Source organism: Hippocampus guttulatus, chromosome 11, assembly GCF_054856545.1.
Source record: "Hippocampus guttulatus isolate MCC_2025c chromosome 11, RoL_Hgut_1.0, whole genome shotgun sequence".
Taxonomy (NCBI): Eukaryota; Metazoa; Chordata; class Actinopteri; order Syngnathiformes; family Syngnathidae; genus Hippocampus; species Hippocampus guttulatus.
In genome coordinates, this window is record NC_141271.1 from 21656163 (window position 1) to 21681978 (window position 25816).

The window sequence follows — 25816 nt, forward strand, 5'->3', positions numbered from 1 at the left end:
CCAAAACTCAAACGTGGACTCACTCGTGGAGACTCCAGAACTGTTTTAAGCCTCTCCGGTCTCTTTCTCGTGTAACTGTGTGAACAAATGTGACACAACTAACCTGCACTGCTTTTTTATTTTTTTTATTTCAAGCTCCCTTTTACCACATTACAAATAAATCTCTTATTTAAAAAAAAAATCCTATCAATGCAAAACAACAGCTTGTCAAACAAACATTAAAAAATATTCCTCTGATTGGTCACATCAACCCCGTTTAGTTTGTGTTGTTCAATCCAAACTAAGATACAGTAACAGCTTCAATGGCCTCGTGCTTTATTTAGCAAAGGGTCTTGATCTGGAAGCATGTTAGAGTTCGCCCCTGCTTTGACGCTTCTGGCCTTGTAACGAGAGCTTGTACCTTGTGAGGAAAAAAAAGAAAAACACCTAAATACATTTAGAAAGAGTCCTTTACAAATGTATTGTTTGATCTAATGTGGAAGCCGAAACTGTCAGCCAGGTAAGAGTTTTTCTCTTCACCCAAAAAAACAAAACAAACAAAAAAAAAAAAAGACCACTGTCGAGTTCGAACCCCTGACCATGCAAACATTTTGAGGCCCCAAAAACGACAATTCCAAATCCTATGAAAAGTAGAGCGACTAAATTCACAAAAAGTTTCCCATACCAGTCTTTGACACCTTTGACAAGATCCAGCTGGCCAAGACTGATCAGCACCTGTGGGCAGAACACATACCAACACTTCCTTTCTGCACCATTATCGACTCAAAGCAAACAACATTTGTATTTGGCAAGACACACATGAAGCGGTGCGTCCGCGAGTGAAAATGCTTTCTTCGTGTTTCCGGAGGCTCGCTTCCCCCCCGGTGGTAAGCCCCCAGCTCCAAAGTGGGTTGTCGTGGTGTTATGGTGAAAGATGAAGCTGTCCGCACGAGAAGACCCTCTCAAAAACAGGCTAGTTTCATCTTGAAAACGAACGTTACGTCACGCGACGCGTGTCGGGCGACGAGCGCTTTGGGATACTTATGAGGACGCGTACGCGAGCCGCCATTTGGGATTGACAATTATGAAACGCGGCGTCGAATGCCTGCGCATCCCTCCTACCGTTCCAATGTCCTTCCTTTCGCGCATGTGGAACATCTTGTTGTTTTTCACCGCCACATCCAACGTGCGCGTTAGGGCCTCCGCCAGGGACACGTCAAACTCAAACCTGACGTCAGTCGGGAAGAGACACACGTACACGGAGGCCACAATGGAGAAAGTGCGACGGGTCCGTATTAAGCAAAGCGCGAGCGCGTACTTCTCATCGAAGACGGGATTGATGGTCCGCTTCTTGACGTGAGTTCGCTTGCGGCGTCTCCACGTCTGGTCCGGAAGCAAATACAGCCGCACGTACGAGTCGGTTCCATTTTCGCTACAGGCGAAGATGTCCCTGTGATGAGAGCGCAGCGTGTGAGCGGGCGCGGCGACCATTCCGCCCTCATTTGCTCGTTCCGTTCTTTTCGCTGACAAAATAGTGCGGAGTGGCTTTTCCTTTGCGCGCCACGATACAGCACCTGCAGCCGTTGACCGTAATGACCAGTTTGTTCCTCAGGGTGGCGTAGCGCGCAGACAGGCAAATCTCCCCCAAGGTTCCTCGATGTTTGCGGAGGGCCCTGACGGAACATCACAAACGGTCAAGCCGCAGGGGAGAAACACAAAACTTTTGTGTGGGAATTTTGCTGTTGAAAATGTGGAATGCATCAGAATAAATAAAACTAATATTTGAAGATTGGAAAAAGGACATGATGGGGGCGGGGGGGGGTTTGGTCTCTTATGAGCCAATGTGACCCCCTTTTTTCCCCATTGGTACGTGCCAATGTGACCCACCGGTACTGGTCAAAGTACCCTGCTTTTAGAGTGGTTCTTCAGTATGGGTCAATGTGACCCATTTTGAATCGGCTTATTGGTGCAGGTCAATGTGACCCACTGTTAGTTTCTTCCTTTGGTATACAAGAAATATCCAAGGGTCAACGTGACCCGTTTTCATCCTCTTTCTTTGGTGCGAGTCACTTCATTTCTCTGGTAGGGGTCACTGTGACCTCACTCAGTGGGTCATTGTGACCCACTTTTAGTTTCTTTGGTTTGGATTGATCAAAGTGAGGCCCTCTGACTTTATTTCTTCGGTATAACCAGAAATGTTGGTGGGTCAGTGTGACCTGCTGTTTGTTTTTGATTTTGGCGTGGGTCAACGTAACTTTTTTTTTTTTTCTCTGGTGCAGCCGAAATGTCCCCGAAACTCACTCTGGATAGGAGGCCCCATCTGCCAGATCGAAGCGCGACGCGGCAAGAGCGTTCTCCGACAAGAGGCTGTGCGAGTCGTAGCGCCGCATGCTCACGGTAGACGGGGAGGGCCTCAAGGCCTCCGTAGCCAAATAGGAACCCCGCCGGTGGGTGGGGTAGTCCTCCGGCCCGCCTGCGGACGAGGCCCGACTGCTGGAAGGAAACGCCGATGCGGAGGACACGCTGGCGTTGCTCTGCGCCATTTCTTGGCTCACAATGACGGGTTTGGGTGCCGGCTGCTCCACGGTGAGAACCTGTTGGGGTCGACAAGAGTCTTTTCAAGATCCACAGACAAAAAAAAAAAAAAAATCGATTCTTTTCTGGAGAGAAAAACGTTAACATTTTGATGGGAGTCGGCTCTTTCCAAATTGGATTTGCAAGCCTCAATCGGGGCTTTGGCTTTGAGGTCGGGGTGGAGCCTATGGTTAGGGTTTCAGATTGGTTTCTTTGGTTGATTAGAAATATTCATGAGCCCATTAGACCCACAGTTCATTTCTTTGGTACAAGGTCAATGTATGATTCAATGTAACCCGGCCGGAATGACCGGCCGGTAGTATGGGTCAGCGTGGCCTGCCATTAATTGGCTTTTTTTTGTTCCGGGGCCGTAAATGTTCATGGGTCGACGTGACCCACGGTAAGTTATTCTCTGCGGTCGAAAGCGCCGTTCCACCCACCCTGAGCGTGGCCTTGAGTTTGATTTGGCTGTTGGCTCCCGACTGCTCCAGCGGGAAGCGCTGGTCCAGCATCATGTTGGAGACCTTGATGAAGCGGCTCAGGGGCAAGCGCAGAATGCCCAGTTGCGTCTTCTTCTCGTTCTCTTGGACCTGCCGACACAAATCCCAATTCAACGCTTTGGAACGGCTTCGGAACGGGCACTTTGGACGGCGCCTCTCCGACCTGGACAATGAGCTGCTGCGTTTTGATGTCATGCACAAAGAAAGTGAAGCCCTCTTCCCAAACGGGGTCTTTGGTGGAAGACGCAACCTGAGGACACATTAAGAAGAGAAGCGGACGAATTTCGCGACATTTGTTGCCATAACGTTCCGTTTGACGGGAGCGTTATGAGTTGAAGCAACATAGCGACATTAGCTTAGCCTCGCATGCGCACTCGGCCATCTGATTCCAACTCTTTTGTTCCCGTGAATACTTTACTTTGGCAAAAATTAAAACCCCTCCATCCATTCTTCCTTCCACGACCTGAAATCGGGGTCGGCGGGTGGGGTGCACCCCGAAAAATCTATTTCAAATGAAATTTGAAAATCTTGTGCCGTACCTTGCTTTTCTGAACCTCGTCGTCGATGGACAACTCCACAAAGGAGCTCGGACCTGCAGACTTCCTGGTGAGCTGGGAAAAAAAAATCAAGCCGATCCGTCAGCGGGTATGCAAAATAATCATCAAATTAATGAAAATAAATACCGCATCTAACAATCGCACTCTTGTCAAAGCGTCACTCGGATATCTTGCACACTGGATTATCATGATGCTAGACGCCGAAATAATTGTTGAAATATACATTGGCGGAAAATGTCATTGACGATTGTGACCCCCACAGCCACGTTCATAATAACTCGGATCACAGCGTCAACATTTCCGATTTTGTGCTTTTAACTGTACTTACGGTGAATGCCCAGCAGGCGGCAGTAGTAACAAAGAGGGCACCGAGATTCACCAGGCTAGTTGATGTCAAATGATAATTGTCTCTATTGCCTTTTGTGTGTGTGTGTGTCTTTTTCAGGGCAAGAGAGGAGGAGAGGTGGGAGAGGGTCTTACCAATAAAAATAAATCAACAAAAACGCTTGCCTGAATGGCTTTTGACTATAACATAATCCCAAGAAACAAATAAGCGCATAATACGCGTGCTGCAAATGGCTAGCAACGTGTTTTGGGTTGAAACGTCCAGCAAAAGTCCAAAGACTGAGGAGGAAGCGGAAGCCCCGGTAAACACGATCGGCATGCAGTTGGAAGACAGGAATTACCGGCTACTGCGACGGAAGAAATATTGCAACCACTATGCGCGCTCAACACTTACCCGACCTTCTCTCCCGTGTTTCTTTTTATGGTGATGCTCGATCTCACTTAAGTCTTTCTGCAAGCATACATTCGCACCTTTTGTTCAGCAAATAAAAGAATCGCTCGGGGACCAATTGGATAAACTTGGATGAATCCCCGCAGCACATTTGAGGTCGCCAAACTTTCTCATGTAAATGCCGCGCTGCGGGTGACTTACGGGAAGGTTGGAGGCGTTGTCCAGATACACGGCAAGCATGGCGCAAGCGTAGCCCTCGGATGACTATGAGAGGAAAATGGATTCATTCGATTATGAAGAGTCACGTAACAACCCGGCTCATTCCGGCAAGTTTCTGCAGCCGTGGTGCGGAGGCGACGCTGGCTGAAGGCTCGCCATTTTCAAGCAGAAAAAGCAATCGTGTCCAAGCCAGAAAGTGAGCGGAGCTGCGGTGTACGATAAGCCGCGCAAAGTGCGATACGGCACGCTTGGCGGTGAAGTTCTGCCTCCGCCGGTGAAAATACAATCAAATCTTGAGCGGCGCTATTTAACGGCTGGCGGCTTCGCTCCAGAATATTTTTCCTCGAAAGGGACCCGAGAAATTGAAAGCGCGGCGGCTGCGTACCTCCTTCAGCAGAGTGACGTCATTTTGGAGCGAAAGCCAATGAAGCTTCAGATGAACTTCTCCGCTCGGGACGCCCTCCAGGGGAAACCACTGTCGGCGACCATTCAGAGCGGACGAGGGGGGGAGAAACAAAAACAAAAGCGACCGACAAAAAAAAAAAAAAAAAAGAGCGCTCAACTCGATTCCGATGACAAGTGAAAGCGGGAGTGAGCGCGGCCTCACCAGGTCCATTTCTTTCTCCTTCTTCACTTCCCCCAGATCGAGGTGATACCTGACAGGAGTGAGCGCACGTCAACGTCGCGCCACGTTGACGACCACGACCGATTGGAGGAAGGCATCGAGACAACTCGCTCGGCCGTCCGATCCTTCTTACCTTCCGATGAAGTCGTCTTTGTCTGTGTCTTCATCGAAAATCTCCACCTCCAGCTCTTGTCCCGGCGCCTCGTGGACAACAAACTGAGCGCACGCGCACGCTCGAATCATCTTTGTGGGTCGGCGGATGGCATCGCCGCAATGTTCTCCTACCTCATAGACCTCCCCCCACGTGGGGTGCAGATTCTCTTTGACGGTCTTGCTCTTGACGCCGCGGTCGCCCACGCGCAGCGTGGCGTACGGGTCCGACTTGCCCTTCACCATGCCCAGCATGTACGTGTCCTTGGCCACCAGGTCTCTGGCCTCCAGCAAGTGCACCCTCACCACTCCCTGAGGAGCAAAGGGGGGGGCCGCTCAAAACCGCAGCGTATCGCGGGCCCGGTGGCGAGGGCGACGTACGCGGGGCAGCGGAAACCTCATCTGGTCCACTTTGACTTGGTCAATGAGCGGAACGCACATGCGGTTGGGCAGCACCATCAGGGAGGCGATGATGTCCATGATGGTCCCCTCGGACAAGGAGCTAAAAAGTTACAGAGACGGAGAGACGGGCGACCGATGAGGACGGACGGGACGAGCGCCCGAGAGTCCGAGAGGAGAAGGCACCTGAAGGCGGGGCTGTCTAAAATGTTGGTCATGCCCGTCCAGTTGATTTCGAGGGTCTGAAAGATGAGGAAACGACGGCCGTTAGGACTCGGCGACGTGGCCTTCGGAGTAAAGCTCCGATGGATCGGGAAGATATTTTGAAATGTGGACAAAAGAAGTTGAAACGATCCGTAAACAGCCGTGCGGGTAACGCGTTAGCCGAAGATAATCCAAATATTAACGGCTAACCCAGAGGTGAGCAAACTACGGCCCGCGGGCCGAATCCGGCCCGTTTGGTCCTTTTAATCCGGCCCGCCGAAGGTCGGCCCACAATTAAGGCTCGATGTGAATGACTGCATTCATTTCAATTGGACTTGTAATGACAGGCATTTCACCGCCAGGTGGCGCCTTGACTTGAAGTTGTAGAACAGGGGGGGGGGGGGATCTTTTCGACCACCTAGGACCTCTGTATCGCTCTACTTCTACTGGTCTGATCACAACCCATCTGCAGAGATGCACAGGCTAAAATAGGTCATCAACAACACTGTCGTCATTTTGAAAAAGTATATTAATACCGTACTTTCATGCTTTTGTTCTGTTGATGTTTGATATGGACTGTCAACAAATGCAGTTTCTTTTTTTTAATGTACCATAGCTCGCGCTGACCTGGTCCTTCTGTCAAATTTTAAAAGTCAATGCGGCCCCCGAGCCAAAAAGTTTGCCCACCCCTGCGTTAGCCGAAGATAATCCAAACATTAACGGCTAACCCAACGCACTATCAGAAAAGTGGTGAAGATTGCATGACTGTCTGTGTCCTATGTGTTGCGTTTTGTTATTTTGACTTCAAAATGGCGCCGCGTGAGTGGCTGCCTTTCCAGCAGCTCCTATATTTTGTTGTTCTACTTCTTCCTTTCATCACTTTGCTGCTGTGAATCGGGAATTTCTCCATTGCGAGACTAATAAAGGTTTTCTTATCTTATCTTGCTCAGTTAGGTCATCTGACGACAGTTACTCCGCAAAGCCACGGTTTGTTACAGCCATTCACGAGGATGACGCGCAACGCTCTGAAAGCCGAGTGGCGCTTATCATGCACGCACGGTCGAGCGGCAACGCCGCTGAAGCGCGCCGTCCGTCCGTTGTAAACGAGAAATGAACTTGCCATTCAGCTTTTAAAATCGAATCATCGGTAAGTTGACAACTCGCTCACCGAGTCGCTTTTTCCAAGGCAACCGTGGCCACGACACCACTCCAACCATCGCGGCTCATAACGCGCTGGAAATTGGACCGACGGCCGAGTGGACTCACCGGGCGGCGGATGAAAAAGAAGGTGACTCCTCCCACGAGCGGCACTTGTCCGATGAGAGGCTCCAGAATCACCCGGATCATCCCTCGCAGCTGACGCATTTCAAAGACGCCGGAGGTTATTTGTCGTCAAAACAAAATTCGAGCGTCAGGTTTGATTGGCAGGATGACACTCGAGCCCAAAGCTAAGGTAGGACTTTTGGTCTTGCCATTTTGATTTGATTTGACAAGGTCAGCTCATTTTTACGGGGATGTCACTCGGACAGCCGACTCGGGGCGGCGGTGGCGCACGGCCGGCGCTCACCTTAAGTCCTTTGACGCCAGCCGTGATGGCCGACTTCAGCTCGGCGTCGATGTCCACGTCGCCTTCGTAACTGCGAAGCAAAAGCGGTCAGAAACGCGGCCGGGGGGGCCCGCGGGAGCAACGTGCCACACCAACTTGACGGTCATGTCCAGGACCACCTCCCGGTGATCCACCTCATGCGTGTACGCTTTGATTCCCACGATGCGGAGTGGCTGCGATCGAGAAACGGGCACACGTCCATCCGGTCACTGACGTGCTTGGGTCCAAAGACACCCCCCCCCCCACACCACCCAGAGTCCAGAGACATTTTCGCTGTAATTATACTTATTTCTCAACATTACATGTAGTTTCAGTTCATTTTTTTAAAGCAATTACATTTTTTTTCACTTCCCCCCCAAAAAATGTAGTTTTGAGCTAAAGTAACCTTACTCCAAACACTAGGGGGCGACATTTCTCCTTTTCTCCCCTTGCACTGTGGCTATTTTTCCAACGATGGATAAGTTGCCCTCTGCTACGCGTCAAAGTGTTTGAATCGGGGGCCGATCTGAGCCCTTTTGACGCAAAGCATAATCAATCTGTGGGAAAACGTTAGCCACTCGCTGTGCTTTTCTGGTCCACGTACGGCCTGCTGAGGGCCAGGAAAGACTCACGACATGTCCAAAGTGGATCTTGGTGAAGGTGAAGGTCTTGAGCTCGGGGCTCGACTGCCTGACGGCCGTCTGGATGTTTCCCCGCAGGAGCTTCTCCATGAACATCCCAAAGAAAGGCCAGGCCTGCTCCAACACCTTCCGCGCCGGACCAGATCAAGAAGCGCATGCAAAAATAAACACAAAGACTACAAGCCACGGCTTCAAATGATCCTCAAGCGGTACTTGAGGCCAAACTCGCCAGTCGTCGACGCTGGTTCGGAAGGAAGAACAAAAGCTCAAGGTGTGCTTTTAAGACCCTACCTTGTTAACCCATTCAACTTTCTCCACGTCAGCAAATTGGATCTTTTGGAAGGCAGGGGGAGAGAAAAAAATACAACCACAGTTAATGTTCCAAAGTGTTTTTCCTCCGCACAACGCAAATCACTGAACTTGACAGAAGCACGCAGGAAGAAATCATGGGGTAAGGATTTCATTTGCAATCCGCCGTCATTACCATTTGAAAATGGGAAAAATATTAATGACACCTTCGGCGACATTGCCGCACGCTCAAGCGGCGCCTACTGGTGAGCTGTCGTGGTGCAAGTGCGGCCACACTTCTAGTTTGGAGGTTCAGCCCAAGTCAGGTATGCCATGCGAATACATTGCTCGCTTCAAAACAACCGCATACGGCTTTTATTTTTTTCCTTCAACTGAAGCAATTCGCAACGAGCGCGCGGTGGCACTTCATTCCATCTCACCTCAATTGTTTTCAACCGTTTTGCAATAGGTCGAAAGGTCTACCGAGACATTTTTGGTTTGGTGACGCGCCATGAGGTGTCAAACGCGCACCTTGGAGAAGACGGAATAATATGCGTGTGCTTCAGAAACGAAAACGGCCGCCTTTGCCCCAAAGGAGTACTTCCGCTGCCGTTTCCAGCTAAAAGACGAGGAGAAGTAACTTTGTTTATTGATTTTTTTTTTTTTTTGGGCGCTTTGGACGTACCCACGATGCCATCTGCAGGGAGGTCTTCAGCTCCGTGCTCACCACTTGCTTCTCGTTGTCCACAAAGTCAATTGCGCTCCCGATGCGGGAGTCCTTCCACTGGCGATTCTTCTTCCACCAGGTGACCATGAGCATACACAGCAGCAGCCAGCTGATGCTCAGGCCCAGGTAGCCCGTCAGGTAGACCGGGTAGAAGAGCACCACGCAGCGGAGGAAGTACACGAAGAACTCGGTCAGGATGCGGTTGACGCTGGACGCGCTCAGCTTCTCCGAACCATCGCCGCCGAGTTCGAGTCTCTCGACCGGGCTCGCGGGGAGGCTCGGGGACGACATCCCGCGCTGGTCCGAAAGCCCGTCGGGCTCCGAGGTTCTGGGACGCGTCAAAGTTCCGCCGTCGGGCGTCAGAAACGAAGAGGACGCCATTGACGAAGCGGAGTAGTGGACCAAGACGCTTCCGCACTCGGGGAACCGCGAGGGATGGGCGGAGACGCACCTGAGCCCGATTGGGTGGGGCCGGGCCAAAACGGCTCAGTGTGGACACGCTTTGAACTCACCGCACTTCTCCGCATTGGTCTAATCCATGTCACGTGTTTAATGGACGCCATCTTGATTTTTACCCCGCTCACGTTACGAAGAATCCTATTCTATTTCTGAAATATGATTGGCTACTGCCTCCGCTTTTCTACAACATGATTGGATGCTGCACCCGGGTTGTCCGCGCCCCTCTACAGACAGCACGGCAGCACCTGCCTTCGGTGTGACAGCGTTATGACGTCCATCAAGACCAAATCAACATTTTCGGGGGGTAAAAATGTGACGCATATTTAAAAGGGTGCCAAATATTTGTAAAACTATTTAAATGTACGTGAAACCCCCGATCGTTTTTTATCTTGTCCTCATTGTACACTAGTTTGTTCAATATTGCATGTTTCCAATATTCATTTCCAGTCTATGGTATGCTGTGTTGGTTTTAATCTATCTCATCGTTCCGCGGTACAGCAAACAAGTGGATCGCAGCAAGATGTGTGCTGCCAACAAGTCCGGTAAGATTCTTCCGCGAAACGGATTTTTTTCCCCTGACAAAAGCACAAGCCGTTGAATTTCTTGAAAACGATTCTTTCAAACCAAAGCGTGTCACTTCCTGTTCAATATCAACCACGAGATCTTGAGGCTTTTTCATGCATCGTGTAACGAGAGACCTATTTTTGACAGTCGGTGAAACTAGTATAAAGGCTTTTGTTTCTAACTCTCTCTCGAGGATCATAAGTGAATATTGCCGAGTTTTGAGGCATGTTGAGGCCTCCCAAATGACATTTTTGTACATCAGTCTTTCAGTTGTGGAAATAAACTTGCGAAGCTGAGTAAAACCACTTGGGACACATTTGTTTGTTTTTTTACATTTTATTTAAAAAACAACCACAAAACTATCATTACAAAAAAGGTATAAAACGTACAAAAAGCATCCTTCTAAAAAAAAATACACTGAGATGATGTTTTTGAGTCGGCACAAAATGGCACTGAGTGGGTGTACTTCACATACCCCAAAAAAAAAAAAAGGCATTGGCTTCACATTGATATGATTGCGAGGTTTACAACCAGTCATTCAGCAACATCGACACGACTTTCCCTTGCTCTTCTTTTTTTTTTTTATAAACAAACAAATGTGGGCTGTGTGTACCGATGTTATAAAAAGGAAGAAGCAAAAAATTTAAATTGTACCAAAAGAAATGGTCAAAATGTGCCCCATCCCGCAGATTCAATCAGGCATTGGGGGAGCTCAGACAGCAGTGATTTATATTTACATATAAAAAAATGCGCCTTTTTTTTTTTTTTACAAGACCATCGAAAAAAATAAAGAACAATATTAAGAGTTCTGCATTTTTCAAGCATTACCCAGGTTTGTTTTTGTCTTTGGGCGGAGGCACCTCCAGAACGTTTGCAAAGCTGGTGCAACATTGCCAAGAAAACAAGAACAGTATCAAAACACACTTGAGAGCCTTGGTGTGACGCAACCATTGGTCCAGTACCTTCCTTTTTAAGCGCGGTGCCTCATCCATTAAACTTTGCTCACCATTCACACTATTCCTGGTTTTTCCTCACCCCCCCCACCAAAAAAAAAAAAAAAAAGTGGAATTCCAGTTCTAAAGCTGAGATGCATTTGACTGAACTTCCCAAAGTTGCAACTCTTAACTTGTGACTAGCTCTAAATCTCATATAACAAAGATATATAATATATAGAAATGTAAAAAAAGAAAAAATAAGTAGCTGCCCTGAGGGAGATGTTCATGGTAACGGCTTATCGCAAAAAGCACTTTGGACCTTCTTTTTTGTCTCAAGTAATGTCAGGTTGAGACCACTGTTCTCCTCCTTTTTTGGACCCTGGACCGGCTGTAACACTGATATTGCTCGGGGCTGACTTCATATGCCTCAAGGTCGCCGCATCTCTTTCATACGGACAAACGTACACACACACATTCAAATTCAGGTTGGTTTCCCTTATGTCCAATCAGCGATCCTGATGTCAGCTCCAGTTTCCAGTGTCAGCTGGGCTGGCGGTGACCACTGCCTATGCACGCATACCTGCAAGGGGAGAGAGAGAGAGAGAGCGTGCAGTGTTTGGGGGCGGGTGCTCAAGGAAAAAAAAAAAAAAGCCAGCACCCATCACCAAAAAATTGTCATACAATGAAGAAGAAAAACAATCGTACGTATCGAACTACGGTATTTATTTCTGATAACCAAGCCAGGAACGGAATCATTTATGTTCCTGCTTTTTTTTTTTTTTTTGGACAGATCTTGTTATATAAATCAATTCATCGGGAGAGGGGGGTAAAAAACTGCGGATGAACTTCCTGCTGCAATAATTGCTAGCGGCCGCCCGAATCTTTTGGCAGACATTTCGGTGCCGCATAGTTTTGTTTATTTTTTTTTAATATGCGAGGCCGGAGTCGGCGAAACGTACCTTTGTCGGACGCGGCGGTCTGCTTCTCCTGGGCAAAGTTGAGTCTGTTCTGCTCGGCCGCCGTCCCGTTGGACTCGGGACTGCTGCTGCGAGACGGGCTGAGCTCCTCGTTGTGGTAGGCCATGTCCAGATGCTGCTGAGCCAGCTTCAGGTGCCTGCGCAGCCGGTCCAGCTCCCGCGACGAAGCCTCGTCGCCGAAGGACTCGCGGCCCGAGTCGGCCAGGTTGTCCCGGAAGCCCGGTTTGCCCGACGCGTCCTTCTTGAGCGCGGCGTGGTAGCCCGGGGGCGCCGAAGGCTGGCGCGAGATGGAGGACCTCTGGCTGGCCAACGCCGGGTGGCGAGGGGCGGGAGGCCGCGCGCGCGGTCCGCAGAAGCAGTCGCGGATGCCGCTGATGCCCAGGTGGAGGATTTCCAGGACGGTGAAGAGCAGGCACAGGGCGCTGACGGCGTACATTATGAGCAGGAAGATGGTTTTCTCGGTGGGGCGCGAGACGTAACAGTCCACCGTGTGCGGGCAGGGCGAGCGGGTGCAAACGTAGGACGGCGCCACCTCCAGGCCGTACAGCGCGTACTGCCCGAACAGGAAGGACGCCTCGAAGACGGCGCGCGACAGCAGCTGGAAGATGTACACCTTCATCAGGCCGTCCCGCTTGATGCGCCGCCGCCCGTCGTGTTTCTTACTGGGCTTCTCCTCCGCTTCCTTGTCCTTCTCGGGCTCGATTTCCTCCAGGATCATGGGGTCCTCCTCGCCGTTGTCCTCGGCCTCCTCGTAGTCGCGGTTGGCGCCGCGGCTCACGATGGGCATGCGCTTGCGGGCCCGCGGCCGGTAGTCCGCGTCGTCCATGCGCGCGATCTTGTGCATGGCGAAGCCCAGGTACATGACGGTGGGCGTGGTGATCATGATCACTTGGAAGACCCAGAAGCGGATGTGCGAGAGCGGCGCAAAGGCGTCGTAGCACACGTTCTCGCAGCCGGGCTGCTGCGTGTTGCACACAAATTTGCTCTGCTCGTCGTAGTAGATGGACTCGCCGCCCACCGCCGTCAGCACGATGCGGAAGACGATCAGCAGCGTCAGCCAGATCTTGCCCACGAAGGTGGAGTGATTGGAGATCTCGTCCAAGAGACGCGTGAGGAAGCTCCAGCTCATCTTGCCCGTCCGGCCGCGGCCAACTTCTCAGATCTGCCCGCAAAGAAGAGAAAATGGTAGCCAAAGAACGGGCCGAGCAGTCGCCGGAAGGACGCATCCGCTAAAATCGACGACGGCGGATGGAAAAAGGGCATTGGTTCCCCGACCCCCGGGGCCCCGCAAAATACTTTGCGTTTGACTTTGTCGCGCGGCGACGGGAAATGTTCATCTCCAGGCGCGAGTAGGGAGGGAGAGCAAAACCACCTCATCGGCGCCACCCGCGGTGTTTTCAACGACGGCCACCGGGGGGCGCCGGTGCACGCCCCAAAAGAGTCGTGAAGTCGTCCGCGCCCGCGGGCTGAAAGAGCATTTCTGCCGGCGCGTGACATTCAAACCCACTGCGTGTTTTGATTTGCCTTCCGACAGGTTTCACCTGCGTATCGGCTTCTCATCTTGCGCCGGCCATCGCTTGAATTGCTCACCGCGCTCGCTCGGAATTCGACATTGAATTGCACGAGGCTGCCAAATGACCGCAGGGGGCAAAGCGGAAAGATAAGAAACGAAAGAGCAAAGAGCAAATCTGGTGGTTTCACGCCATCTGTGACCAACCTCGTAACTTTTACACTGCATTAATAACGAGGAGGATGCATCGGTCTTTGTGTCAAAGTGCAAAGCAAAAAGCAGGCTCCAATTTTAAAAGGGAAACGTTTGAGAGTTGGCCTTTGAATTTACGGCCCGTCTTGAGATGAATCCGTTTTGGGCTGGAGGGCAAGCACACAAGTGTCAACTTTTAATTGGTCGCTTCCCCGTCGTCAATCACACGCACGGCTCGTATGCGTTTACCCCGAAGAATGAAAACGTTGGACCAGCCGCCGCTCGATATGGGGAGAGATTTCGAAATCATTCGCACGAGTACATCCGTGATTTTTCCCCGTTTTTCAGATCCGCAAATATATTTGTGGTTTTCCGTTTTTTTTTTGAATTGTCTTCGTTTGTCATGACTCGTTTTTAAATACAGTATTCAATTCTGTGCGTGAGGTGTCGAACGTGCGTTTGGAGATCAGCTGACACGCGCGTTTATTTTTGACGCAAATGTCACGCCGTTTTAATTAAAAACATTCGGGATGGGCGAATACCCAAACCAGGTAGAGTACCTACAGTACGTATATCGGGCCGATATCGGACGAGTTTTGAGGTATTTGCGAAGGATCGGACAGAATAGGTCTCCCTTGCTGGTAGTTTGTGCCACGCTGCGGCCATTTGACACATTTGATGAGTCGGCATCGTGTGCGTCGGAAAGACAGAAAGCTTTTGATTCACAATTTTTCCGTCGCCGTCCGTGTTGATTTTATGTATCGTAACCGCGCAGCGGCTACTGGCTCTTGGCAGCCGGACGTGCTCAAACGTGAATACTCACACCTGTATCGGGTTAGGGTGGGGAAAAAAATAATAAAAGGTCAGCCGTCTGATGAGTGTGACACATTTCATTCAAATATATCAAAGGAGATTGTACTTCGAGTATGATCAAATGTCCCACCTGGGACATTCCTATGCTGCCTCTCACTTTGGCTCTGCCACCCCAAATCTCAACTTCACAGGTTTGATAACAATACCGTATGTTGGTTTCAAAACAGCCCATTGAATAACTCGAGTTAAAAAAAAAAATAAAAATTCCAGTGAACCGGTTTGATTATGTACCGTGCCAAACGCAAACACAGCCTGCAGGCTCAATCGCCCAAAGCCAAAGGAGGAAAAAAAAACTGATTGTACACAGACAACATCGTGATATGTTCTTTTAGTGCAAGCGCAGATTTGCCACTGCCTGAACTCATTGGACCCGATCGGCATCGACTCGAAATGGCGACCATATACGGAAAAAGCCACTCGGCGGCTTGAGCCCCACGCCGTGAAAAACAAGCGTTTGTCCTGGCCCGCTTCCCAGGTATGAATGTGACATTTTCCCACCGCTCACGTCAGAAAGCGGCCCTCCTCGCTAAACCCGGGCTTGGAAGGAACCGTGCGAGTTTCCGTTGAGCCGCACGAGCACGCGCGCCGAGCACGCGTTTGGCGTTTCTCAAGCTTCGGGTCACGTTTACACCGCAAATCCAAACATCTGCACGGAACCCGGCAGACAGCGGTTTCGATTGCGGAGGCTTTCCAATCAGGTTGGGACTTAACATACTTTGGGTGTAAGGCCTTTAACTCATTCACTCCCAATGACGTTTTTAAACGTCTTTTCAGACTTGGTCTAGAATTGGCTGCTACTGAATGAGTTAAGACACGTCACCAGGAAGTAGCGACAGCCCCGATGAAGGCTGAAGCGACAACCGAAACGCTCAGCCAGGTGAAGAGTTTTTATTTCACCCCCCCCCCCCCACCACCACCAAAGACCACTGTCTGGAAGAAAAAAATAAACCTTTGAGGTAGACAAGATGAACATGATAGCGCCTTAACGTGCTTTGATTGGAGGCCAAATCTTACCTCGGGACTCCTCAGCAAAGTCGGCGGGTATAAAACTATAAGCCAGGATGGCGAGGAAGCCAAAGATGAAGTCTTGGGTTTCAAACGAAAGCCCGTGACACAGATGTTGCGGTTCTTTAGCATTACCACGTGACAAAGATCCAAGCTGAGATACGGCAATAGAGCGATGCTTTCTTCCTATCCACTGACGTGACTTGCTGCGCCGTCCAATAAAGAACATGTTTTTCTTGGGTTGCTTTTCATGCTTTCGGTGACTTTCCACATGGTGTTGTGATAATGAGAGCCTGCCGTTGCGCTTGCCTTTTGCGCATTTAGTCAGCGTTTACAATGCCACTCTGGGCGCAGTCGTCTACAGGGACGGAAATTCAGTTGCTTTTTTCTTTTTCTTAAGTAACCCGAGTCTGTTCTTTTATGTTAGCCTTCTATCTACACGGTTTTCTTCAATGGATTTCATTTTCTGGTTAAATACAATTGACCTCAAACAAAAAAAAAATCTTCGGAACTTTCATTTTTCGATTTTTCACAACAAGCGCGAGAGGGAGCCCCGTGTGGGTAGCATACTTTGAGAACCACTACCTGCAAGCAGAAAAAGACGATCATTTTATTTATCCGTACGTCTGTAATAACTGCTGTCGATCGGGGCACATTTAAAAATGTTCATGATTTGATTCAAGGAGTATTTGAAAAAAATAATGGAATAGACTGATCCACGATTAAACTTTTTTTTAGTTTTTATGAGGCCAAACTTAAGTGGAAAAGGATTTTTCTTCACCAAAACAATTTTGGTGAACACTTGTTTTGGGGACGCTGGCACAGATGGCTGGCATTTTCCGTTTATTTATATGGGGAAAGTGGATTATAAGAGTTAGCGCTTAGTCTACATCGCCCCCCCCCCCCCAAAAAAAACTTGAAATGTTCTTGCACTCCCACCTACCAAAGTAGAAAGGGCCTTTCTTTTATGAGTGTTTATTAAAGACTGTGAAACATTTCAGGATGACGAGTCAATATGACTAAGTGGAATTTCGGAGCCTTGACGAAGCCACCACGAAGCAAACACGGAAAGTGTGGGGGGGGGGGGGGGCTGCTGTGGCTTCCACATCTGGGATGTTAGTTAGGAATTCCTCTACAGGCTAAGAGGCTCAGCGGGGGCCTGCATTTTGGAGGCCAAGCTCGTTGGCTACTTCGTGTTCTTTACTGCTGCGAGTTGAAGCTAAAACAATCTTGCATACGTATTAACAAACGAAATGGTGGGGGGGGTGAGTTTCCCTATCCACGAGAATGCTCCTCGTGGTCCATTTGGATACTCGGCGTGTTTTACCCCCACTCGAGAAATGAGTTTTTAATGACGAAAAAGTGCCATAGAGACGACGAAGACATTTACGTCGATTAGCTGGAAAGTTGGGGCACACAAAAAGGTGCCCCCTTTGCGCCTTTTCATCGCATTTTACGACACAAACTCCGAGCGTCCCCTTCAAACTTTGATTTAATTCACTTTATGTGAAATATTGGAAAAGTACACGGGTTATTTTTGTCTGAAAAAAAAGCGCACACGTTGATTGAAAGCTTGACTTACGGTGAGGTGCCAGACATCGCGCGTAGCCATTCACACGTAGTCGAAGGCGAGCGGGGTGGTTCGTGCTACCACAGAACTAAAAAGTCGCTTTGGACACAAGCGACTAACTACCTGGCTGAAAAGTTTGCGTTAAATCTGCTGGTCACATGGCAGAGATGCTGCTTTTGTTCACCAAGTAGTTGAACGGTTACCTTGTGGTCGCGATGCTGCTGCTTCGCCGCTCCGGCTTTCTTCTTTCTCTTTTTTTTTTTTCTCTACAAAACGTCGTCCACCGAAAAGCACGCAGCCACGAGTCCCCGCTCAAGCCATTCGCCGAATGTTTCTGTTGTCGGGGTGGAGGAGCAGCTCGTAAGCTTGCGCGGCGGCGGCGGCGTCGTCGTCGTCGTGGGGTGTTGTGCGCGTTGGACGCGGCGGGCTTGAGACAAAGAGCGGAGCCCTGCAGGGTGGGTGTCCCCCTCCTTTTCTCCATTCCTCCTTTTCGCCTCCTCCTCCTCCTCCTCCTGCTGTTGCTGCTGCTGCAGCACCCCACCCCCTCGTCTCGCTCTCATCGGCTGTCTCGCTGCTCCTGATGCAACACTAACCTCTTTTTTCGATGCGCCCCCCCCCCCTATGCAAGATAGACCCAGTGAAAGCCTCCACGTGGTCGATCTTGAACAACTGCCAACCTATAACTGCAGACGAAGACGTGACAGTATGTTCTCGACCGACCTAAAGTCGTGACACGACAAAAAAACTTTGTGAGGCGAAATGTCTCGTTTCTAGAGTCGCAGTTGTAATACTGCTGCCACGCTACATTGTGAAGGCAGAAACGCGTCTTTTGATCGTGGATTGAGCTGTTGACACCTTGTTTGAATTCAATTTGCCAAATCCCGAGAAGTTCAACCTTCTCAGATTCGGGCAGTACGTCATGAAAGCGGGGGCCATCGTCGCAATGAAGACATTTGCCAACACCCGCTTTTGTTTTGGAAAACAATGGAAATCAACATTTTTGCCCATTTCCTGACACGCTACAGACCAAACCAGAAACTCAGTCAGAATCGCTTTATAGTACTATACTATTAATTTGAAATACTGTCCAGTTTTTTTCATTGAGAAAAGGAAATTGATTTTTTTTTCCTTTTGCTCTTTTCCAATCTGCGTGAAAGAATCCACAATCTGAATCCATAATCGAATTCATTGCTGGTGACTGACGGTCGCCGTCATTTGCCCCAAGATTCGCCGTGAAAAATGGGACTCGGGGGGGGGGGGGGGGGGGGGATCGTTCATCGCTAGCCGCTCAAGTTCATTTGTGTTTGCAGTTCTGCCAAAATCTCAAATAACCCCCCCCCCCCCGCCCCCGCCCCCCAACTTTTGACTAGTCCTTTGGTCTTTTTGCTTATGGGACGAAAGGTTGATGACGGTCAGCGCAAATGGCGTCACTGCGCATCCCTTTTCCCTCACAGCGCGGGCGTAATTGGCCGTCCCGCATCAAGCGTAGCACGTCGCCGACTCATTTGTGAAGCACGACGGGGGGGTTTGAAGCATTTCCACGGCGAGATTTATGCCCCCATGGCGACGTGAGGTGGCTCGGACCGTGAATCACGAGTTGAGCGGATGCCTTAGCTCAGCACTCTGAACAATATAAAAGTGGCATCAGCCATCTCCGAAACCACCCCCCCCCCCAAACTCCCCCTTCCCCGCTGCACAATCGCCTATAACGTAAAGCCTGAAACTACACTCCATCAAAAAGTAAGCGTCTTCCTAATCACCGGCCTTCTTCCCCGGGGGGATGACTCGGCACTTTCTCCTCAGACTTGGAAGAAGACGAATGATGTCAAAGAGCAAGCGCGCTTCGCATTGGGGCGTTCCGCCACGTGACTCATCTGCTGGATTGCCAAACCGCGGCCCTTTTCGACATTTTGCCAAAACTAAAACACGCAATACGACAAGATGGCAAACAGGGCGCCCGTGTGTGTGTGTGTGTTTTGTATGCTTGGTGCTGTTCTAAGTGAGTCTTCTCCGGTTTTTATGATGGCCTCCGTTTCCGGCGGACACGGCGGCTGACCTCTCCCGTGTTCATCCCACTTTATTTGGTGATCGGCAGCTGGCTAAAGTCAAACTTTCCTCCGGCGAGCACTTTGAAACAGTCATTGGTGCCTTGGCCACATCTTGGCTGGAGTTTTGACTTTGGAGTCAGCCAATCCTCCGTTAGTCACTTGGCCCAGAACGCCGCCGCTCGCCTCTTGACTGCGATTTGTAAGAGGGGGCGCATCCAGTAACTCGGACTCGGGCATCCCTTCACTGGCTCGTTTTCGAGTTCTTTTGAAGATCCTCCGATTTGTTTTCCAATCTTAAAAAGGCCTTGCCCCCACTTTCCCCCCCTCTCCGAGCTGCCCGGTGCCTCAGGTCTGCGGACCGGACCCCATTAGAGGGAGCGAGAATCAAGCGGAGACTCTGAGGGGATGGAGCCTTTGGTTGTGGTATGGATTCTTTTTGCAGCACTTTGCACATGACAAACTGGAACTGACGATGGTCACGAGGCGCTTACGTTTTCCGCAGTTGCCGATCAGGAAAAATAACGGAGGAGGTGAGCTTGGAATCAAGAAATGAGAGCAATCGGCAACGCGGCACATTTTCGAACAAGGTTCACAAGGGCTGTTATTTGGGCGCGTAAAAAGCCGCAGTTCTTGTCTAATTGCCGCTGCAAAGCGGGGGTGAGCCGAGGAATGCGATGCCCTTCCCCCTTTGCGGAGGGGGGGGGGGGGGGTGGCCCTATTGTCAACCGCGGGGCAGGCTTTTATTCATCGGATGTAATCCGGAATCCACAAGAAAAGAGTCGAGAGACAAAAGTATGACCCCCCCCCACCCCATAAATGTGCAAAAAGTGGGCCAAAATTGGACTTTGACTCGCTTCCTGTCCATTTGAAGCCATGGCTTCCCCAGACTTTTTGATGGGTTTCCGGGTGCTACGCATGCCCGCCAGTTTTCATCCCTCAAGGTGAAACGTATCGGAACAGGGCGCCGTTTAACCTCCGCAGGGGGCACTGCGAAGCAGTTATTGCGCTTCGCCAGGGTAGGTGTGTGTGCGCCAAGTTTTTGTTTCGGTTTCGACCCTCCAAAAGAGACCTTGCACCCATTGCTGCCTGGGCCCCGAAAAAGAACGAGCCCCATAGACCGGTTTCACAGATCAACTTGGAATTGGGTGGCCCCCTCTGGGCCACCTCGCTCGGAACGGCAGCCGTTTTGGGCCAATTGCAGGGCTCGCTGCAATCGTTCCCTCCGTCAAGGGAACGATCTCGAACCCCGCTGATTTTGAAAACATCGATCCACGCCGAAACCCTTCCGCTTGTAATTGGAGTCTCTCGGTCCTGGTGCCGTTGCTCTGCCTCAAACATCTTTGCCCCCTCACTTGTTCGCCACGGGTCGCCTACATGACACTTTGGGACCGAACGATGCCTCCCAGGCCCAAATGTTCCTTCCGCGGGGCGGCCGGGGTCAGGATGTCGACTCCTCCATAACATTCTCGCGAGTTATCGCTGCGCCTTCTCGGTTTTACCTCAAATTCCCGAGACAACCCACCCCGGGGAGAAAAATACACTCTGGCGTCATTTGGGGGTCGGGTGAAACGGCGAGCTTAAACCGGCGGCCAGCCCAACGGGACTGAAGAGAACCAGTCGATTGACTCCGCCGGGGCATCGCTAAACAAAGCGCAAGCCTTCAAACGGGAGCAAAAAGGCGCTTCCGCGCGTCAGGTTTTGTTTCGGCCGAGCAAAATGCAATGGAATGAGGTGAGCTGAACCTTCCCGTTTGGCTGCGCGCGCAACAGGGAAACGCAGTTCCCCGCCAGCGAATTCTTGGCATCGTCTGATCGCGGATCTCACGCAACGCAAGTTTTGCATTGCACTTGCCATCCTTTGGGGATGCGCGCGTGCACTTTTCGGAGTTTCTCCAGGTCGGCCCGGGAATTTCTGGTGGGGGGGGGACATTCCGCGCTGGCCATTACGGCGCGGCTTCGATGATCCTCCATGCGTTTGGGACGCGTGTGTAAAAGGTGTCAAAGCGCAGCCCGGGAGCGACGAGCGGCTTTCGTCAAGGCCTTCTTTGGGGAACGTCGGTCGAGCGACGGGATGAAAGGATCGCCACAGGGGGGGGGGGGGGGGGGTGCTGTTGATTTTCCGCAGACGAAAAGAACCGCAAATGAACCAATCGTCACTGAAATGCGTTTGGAAAGCTTGAGTCCGCCACACGCTTGAAGCAGAAAACCTCAACCGCTGGAAAAGCACAAACGTGGAGCGGCATCGGCGACCGAGGAAATCTCGGAGGCGCCGGGCGGGCGCGTTGCTGCGGCGGAGCAAGTCGGAGAGCTTCGAAAGAGTTGAAAACAAATCGGAGCTTCTTCAAACAAACTCCCAAAGGTATCGGGAGCCAGTCCAGCGCAAGCGCGGGTGGGCGGGCGGGCTCCGTTTGCTCGGTCACCAAAATGGGGGGGGGGGGGGGGGGTGACATTCTCGCTCGGCGGGGCTTCACTTCCTACTTGACCTCACCGCGATTTGCCCCCCCCTCGCTCGGCGAAAAATAAGTTTTGCGTGGTGGCCGCCACCCGCACGCTTTACGGCAGCGCTCGCTCGTACGCTTGGGTTACCGTTTGGAAGCGAGGCCGCACGTGGGAGCCGCAAAAAAACAACAACAAGAACCCGCTCTCCTGTGCTTCTTGGGAGGAGGGGTACAGTGTTGCCGTGGAAACAGACTACAGCCCGACCCCCGTCCCGGCAGCAGATGGCGATGGCGCGGACGGGGCGAGATTTACTGGCTACAAAGCGATAAGCCGCATGTCAAAAGGCTGCGCTTAGTTTAGCCGACATCGCCGCCGGGCTGCGACTCACTATTTCAATCGTCGATTGTTTTGGGGGTTTTTTCCAATTCAGCGATCCATATTTGACATGCTTTTGATTGTTTTTGTTTTTTTTTGCATCGTCAGAAAGTTTGTTTCCCAAAAGGTAAAAGCACAGATTTCCTCTTGAGAGAAATTTGGAGGTTTTGCAAATGTTAAGCAAGGGCCCCCAAATGATCCACACTAAAAAAAACAAAAACTCCCCCCGAAAACGGGGGTAGGGAATTCGGGTTCCCGGAGAGGCATCTCCTGCCTGTTTTCCATCCCTCCCTACTCCAACCGTTCATGATCCGCTCCGACTTTCAATCAAAGCGGAAGCCAAGCGACTTGTCGAGCGCTTCCTCGGTGACTCTTTCGAAAGAAGTTTGCCGTCACGTGAAGGCGCCCCGGAGACAAAGCGGCCCTTTCAAAAGCGCACCAAGGGAAAGTTGAAGGAGCAGGAAGTGTGTTGATTGAGCGCCGGCTCTGTAGCTCCCCCCCCCCCCACCCCCCCAGATCTTTGCAGCTTGCAAAGCGTCCCCCGTACTCCAACGCGACTCGTCCCCAACACAATGAAGAAGAAGCTTCACGGCTCTCGAGAAGAATGAAGGGAAACTTGCCATTTCTGACACACACACACACACACACACAGTTGGCCGTGTGTGCGCGAGCAGTCCGTTCGTCAACTCCGCAGCCGTCCACATCTGGCGCCGAGGCTTTGCAACATTGCACTCTTGAGTTGTTGTCTCTCACGAGGCCGGTTGGGAAGAAAAAAGAAAAGAAAGGTTTTGCTGTTGAAAGAGGCAGAGAAATTCTGAACTGCTTGAACAGTCAGCCCTCGTCTCTCGCACGAGTGACATTTTTTTTGGGGGGGGGGGGGGGTTATTTACGGTCGAGAGACGAGATCTCGCAAGTCAAAGCAAAAACATGGTCCGATGGACTTCCCCTCAGTCGGGCCGCTTGTTCGTCAAGGCGGCAGCGTCATTGTATTGCCATGCGCCCCTTGTACACATGTCGTGCCTTTTTTTGGGGGGGGGGGGGGGTTCCCAAGAGTCAACCAAAAGTGCCGCTTGCCAGTCAGGAGGACGGATTCAGCAACGACGGCATGCCATTGCGAAGCAGCCGTCGGGCCTCACCGGGCCGGGAAGAAGCTTGCCGCGCCAATCGAGTGAATTTCAAAGGTTGCCATCGCCTGCCTCGGCTTCGTCGGCGAGGTCGCGAAGCTTCGGGCTGTTCCGCCCGCGTCCTTTGGCGCTTTTTGCACCGTTCGGACGTGGACTTTCAATGACGCATGGTTTCCCTGCGGACGGAGCGGCCTCGGAGCCGCTGAGTCACGTCGGTGGGGGCCGCAAAATGGGAAGGAACGCGGCACCGAGTGACATGTCTTCCCATGCCGGGACGTGGATTCCGTTGGGGGGGGGAGGACAAAACGCACAAACGCTCAGTCTGGAGACAATTCCAACTCACGTTACTCTCCCCCGCCCCCCCCCCCTCCCAAAAAAATGTAATGCAGTACAACGTAAAAGGGAGTGACGAGAAATAACGACTGCGCCCACTGCACCCTTTTTCCGCGTTGTCGAATGAATGCTGCCAGTTCGGCGCAACGCAAGTCAACAAAGGCGACTGGAACTCATCCACAGTCCCGAACATTCACCGCGACAAATACGCAGCCCCTCCCGCCGCCGTTCCCGCCGGCTCGGCGTATCGAAAACAGCCGGGAAAGCTCCGAGGACGCCGCTCGGCCACCGGTGACATCAATTTCGAGCCTTTGGCCCGTCGACGCGAGTTCAATGACGCAAGTCTGCTTTGGGACGGCCATTTGGCAACACCGCCGCTGTCGAAAGAACGCCCACCAAGACTTTTGCGTGAAAATCAACATTCATGTTACGCGGGGCTCCGATTTGATGTGGAACGAGGTCGGCGGTGCGCCAAGTGGTGGACAAGACAGGACAGGACAGGAGCCGCCTTGCTGCATGCTGAAGCAGGCCAACTGGATAGGCCTGAGGGGGGGGGGGGATAAGCCCTTCTTCCAATCCACATTGGGCGTTTTGTTGTTTTTCACTCGACTCCTTTTCATGTTTGATGCTTGAGAAACATTTAAAAATGAGCACACGCACGCACGCACAAAACACATGGAACCACTTAAGAGGTTTCACCGCATCCGTAAAAAGAGGGAAAAACTGATGCGGCGGACCCGCGTCGAGTCCGGTCCCGGAGAGCCGCCGCGCCGTCCGTTTGAGAACGGCCATATTTGTTTATTCGGCACGCGGCCGCTAAATATCGTCGGCTCGCATTCCAGGGCGCCCGGCCCGCCCGTGGCGGAGGAGCAACGGCGGTTTGGTGCAGATCAGGCCTTGGCGCTGGCGCGCCCGAAGAAAGCCAGACTCCGGAAACGCGGTCGGTCGAGGCCGCCGACGCGGCGCTGAGCGAGTCACTCGGCGAAAAAAAATAAAATAAATCGGACACGTCGACAAAGGCCGAGCGGCCGTGCGGTTTTCCAGCCCGTCGTGCTTTTTGTAGCTTTCGGCATGCAACTGGAGAGGCGGGGAGGGCCCGGTTTGGGGTCCGGGGGGGGGCGGGGACTCGATATAAAAACCTCACAGGTGCAGCTTTCAAACTCTCTTCACGGTCTTTGTTTTTTTTTGTGTCCGATTTTGACTTGATACAAGTGTCGTCATTGACAAATTCGTGTATATGAGGGAAAAAAACGACTTTGTAAGGTTTGAAACAATCTGCGGCGCGTTCCTACTTGATCTCCGAAAACATTCCGTCGGCAAATGTCACTCGGTGCCGCGGACGAAGCCACCCGTCGTGGATTCCCGTCGTCTCGGCTGAACCTGAAGGAGACTCCCCTTTCCAAAGTCACAGAGAGCTCCCGCCGGATTTGTATTCGGAGCGCGCCCGCGCCTCCGCGAGTGACGGCGGGAAGTACGCCACGTCGGATCGAGTTGATCGGTGGTGTTGCTCGGCAACGGAGGGGAATCCCGCACCATCCATTTTGCTCAGAAGCAAGGTCGCGTCGGCATTTTGCTACGCGCGAAGGCCTTTTGGCTATTTTGTGGGCAATATCAAGTCGTGATAACAAAGTTGCCGTTCGTTGCCAGCAAAAATTCGGCCAATGGAAAATGAATGACGTGAAATCGTGACTTTGAAAGGTGAACGTTGTAGGGGTGAAACCAGCTTTGAGTGGAATTCCTCCCCAAACGTCAACGACAATGATCCGTTTTCCACCCACCGCCCTTAAAAAAAAGTCTGTTTACTCAGTAAAATACCTTTGACAGCCACTTGTGACAAAATGGCATCTTTGCACACAAATCTTATTTGTTGAAAAAAAAAAGAAAAGATTTTTACGATCTTTGCAGATCATCGGCTTCCAACCTGTTGATATTGTCACTCGCCATCCGATCCGTCCCATGTCAACAAGAAGCGGCGTTTTCCAAAGCATCCCACACTTGACTAACGACGGAGCCTTTCGTGTTTGGAAATCAATTCAGATCGGATCCATTTGTCAACAAACAACGCGACATGTCTAAACAAGAATAGAAAATGTGTGTGCCGCCTTCCTTCATCACTTGGAGTGAAGGCAGCACAGAAGACAAGTTTGTTTTTTTTGGGGGGGGGGGGTATGGTGACACATCCCGTGATGAGATTGCTCAAGGCTAAGAACGCATCCGCCGCAAAATACT

General features: G+C 51.3%; 2 protein-coding genes across 4 annotated transcripts; both read right to left on the reverse strand.

Annotated features, from left to right (window-relative positions):
* Positions 1–109: 109 nt before the first annotated feature.
* Positions 110–9619, reverse strand: esyt3 (extended synaptotagmin-like protein 3). Of its 3 annotated transcripts, XR_015102185.1 has the most exons (24): positions 9143–9618; positions 8461–8502; positions 8161–8295; positions 7646–7722; positions 7511–7580; positions 7210–7299; positions 5926–5981; positions 5722–5842; positions 5476–5652; positions 5324–5406; positions 5173–5221; positions 4951–5040; positions 4548–4610; positions 4350–4406; positions 3593–3664; positions 3217–3303; positions 2994–3143; positions 2281–2573; positions 1554–1652; positions 1298–1429; positions 1102–1207; positions 799–919; positions 665–714; positions 110–400 (listed from the first exon to the last, which is right to left on the reverse strand). XR_015102185.1 is itself a non-coding variant. In XM_086123069.1 (23 exons), the coding sequence occupies exons 1-23, from the start codon at positions 9563–9565 to the stop codon at positions 349–351; spliced, it is 2574 nt and encodes an 857-aa protein (XP_085979195.1). In that variant the 5' UTR covers positions 9566–9617; the 3' UTR covers positions 110–348. The 3 variants fall into 3 exon arrangements, 1 of the variants encoding a protein (XP_085979195.1); XM_086123069.1 differs by lacking the exon at positions 799–919 and having other exon boundaries at positions 9143–9617; XR_015102186.1 differs by lacking the exons at positions 110–400; positions 665–714; positions 799–919 and having other exon boundaries at positions 2376–2573; positions 9143–9619.
* A 904-nt stretch (positions 9620–10523) lies between these two features.
* gjc4b (gap junction protein gamma 4b) lies at positions 10524–17735 on the reverse strand. Its single transcript, XM_086123070.1, has 3 exons — positions 17473–17735; positions 12102–13281; positions 10524–11722 (listed from the first exon to the last, which is right to left on the reverse strand). Exons 2-3 carry the CDS (start codon positions 13246–13248, stop codon positions 11709–11711), a joined length of 1161 nt encoding a protein of 386 aa, XP_085979196.1. The 5' UTR covers positions 13249–13281; positions 17473–17735; the 3' UTR covers positions 10524–11708.
* Positions 17736–25816: the final 8081 nt, after the last annotated feature.